Raw genomic sequence first — 2,181 nt, 5'->3', positions numbered from 1 at the left:
ATGCTACAAATCCAGGACAACATGGACATCCTCAGTAATTTGACATCCAGATTTCCAACCTTCTTACTGACTGGTATTCATGGCCTAGAGTCTGCCCAGGCCTGGATCTCCATTCCTTTCTGTTGCCTTTATGCCATTGCCCTGTCTGGGAACAGCATGATCCTGTTAGTCATCAGCACCCAGCAAAGTCTTCATGAGCCCATGTACTATTTCCTCTCTATGCTGTCAGCCACAGATCTGGGCTTGACTCTTTCCACAATGTCCACTACATTGGGTACCCTCTGGTTTGACGCAATTGAAGTCAGTCTGGACAGCTGCATTGTCCAGATGTTTTTTCTTCATGGATTTTCTGTCATGGAGTCTGGGGTGCTGGTATCTATGGCTTTTGACTGCTATGTGGCCATCTGTGACCCTCTCAGATATACTACAGTTCTCAATAATTCCAGGATCATTCAGATGAGTTTCCTGGTAATTACACGTGCTATAATATTAATATTACCACTACAATTGCTCCTTAAGCCTCTCTCTTTCTGTAGAATAAATACCCTTTCCCACTCCTATTGCTACCATCCAGATGTGATTAAATTAGCACGTTCAGACACTCAAGCCAATAGTATCTGTGGATTGCTTGCTCTCATCCTGTCCACAGGGATAGACATGCCATGCATTGTTCTGTCTTATATTTTGATAATTCGCTCTGTCCTCAATATTGCCTCACCTGAGGAACAGCAGAAGGCTTTAAGCACCTGTGTCTCCCACATTGGAGCAGTAGCTATTTTCTATATCCCCCTGATGAGCCTGTCCTTGGTACATCGCTATGGTGGGTCAGCCCCCAAAATGGTCCATTCAATGATGGCCAATATATGCTTGCTTCTGCCCCCTGTGCTCAATCCTATTATCTACAGTGTAAAAACAAAACAGATTCGCAAGGCTATATTTCGTCTGCTCCCTACAAAGTAAAATGGATTATTACTTTTGAGAAAAACCTGATATAATTTACTTACACTATAGGAAAGAAACCCTAGGAGGGCACTGCCTATTTAATATTACTTTTCATGTTTTCATTTACACAACATTTAGTAAATATTTTTTGTATTTAGGCAAGAGCACTTTCAGGAGAATATTTAAAAGGTAATGATTGAAGAGAATGGCTATGTTCAGAGAAGTAATGTAGCTGCTTTGTAGTGGACATAAGATACCTGGCAGAAGCTTGAATGGAAACAATAAAAGCAAGAATTCAAGTATTCCGCCAAGGCATTAAGGGTTGACCCCAGCTAAGTAAGAAAAACTCTTAAATTCTGAGTTATGAAGCCCTTTATCAGAAAGAAAATTAATCCCAGAAACCCATCCATTTTAGGTCTGCTGGTAGCAATCTAAGAGTGACCAAAACTGCATAGGCTTAGATGTTGTCAACCCCACACTTGTATCTCCAGTGTACCTCATATCAACTTCATTATCATTCTCACTTGAAAATTTCAGCATTTGCATCTCTGTTGCTTTCTATGATAGATTCCAAGCTTCCAGAGGGCATAAGATGTGCCTTATTTATTTATGCATTCCCTAGTTTCATCAGGGCTAGGCACATAGTAGATGTTCAAGAAATAGTTGCTGAATTTTGAGATGCAAAGATTGAGAATAGCTAGAAAACAACCTAGATGTTGGAGTCTTAGTTTTCAAAATGTAGATTTAGCAAAGTAAAGTGGTGCCCAACTGAAATCCCAGCAACTTGAAAGGCAGAGGCATGTGGACGGCAAGTTCAAGACCAGTGTGGGCTACTTAGCAAGACCTTGTCTCAAAATAAATAAAAAGGGGTTGGGGGGAAGTGGCCCAGCATATGCCTAATATGCACAAGGCCCTGGGCTCAATCTCTAGTACCACTAAATATATAAATGAATGAAAACATAAATGTAAATAAATATATCCATGACTTCTGCACCCACTATAATATTATGACTGGAAGGTGGCGGTTCAACTACAATTAGAACCAGAAGAGAAATTTCCATGCAAAGTTCTGAAGGGAGACCTCCTTATGAGTTACATTGTTTTGATACTTTAGCATAATTGTTTTTGAATGTCAGTAACTATTAAATATGGTGATCATAATGACCATGGTGTATGGTCTCTGAATCAGCATACAATGGGCATGGATATTCTAGAATAGTGAACCAAAATTAGTAGAGA

The 2,181-nt window shown here is 39.9% G+C and overlaps 1 protein-coding gene across 1 annotated transcript; it reads left to right on the top strand.

Annotated features, from left to right (window-relative positions):
* On the top strand, positions 1-960 carry LOC107160690 (olfactory receptor 51F1-like). Its single transcript, XM_015507334.1, has one exon. The coding sequence runs from the start codon at positions 1-3 to the stop codon at positions 958-960; it is 960 nt and encodes a 319-aa protein (XP_015362820.1).
* Positions 961-2,181: the final 1,221 nt, after the last annotated feature.

Source organism: Marmota marmota, unplaced genomic scaffold (assembly GCF_001458135.2).
Source record: "Marmota marmota marmota unplaced genomic scaffold, marMar, whole genome shotgun sequence".
NCBI classification, from domain to species: domain Eukaryota; kingdom Metazoa; phylum Chordata; class Mammalia; order Rodentia; family Sciuridae; genus Marmota; species Marmota marmota.
The sequence above is the reverse complement of the archived record's forward strand: the minus strand, read 5'-3'. Positions and strand labels throughout refer to the sequence as shown.

Excerpts from the sequence above, each read along its gene's own strand:
- LOC107160690 (XM_015507334.1), top strand. The coding sequence starts at position 1 with ATGCTACAAATCCAGGACAACATGGACATCCTCAGTAATTTGACATCC.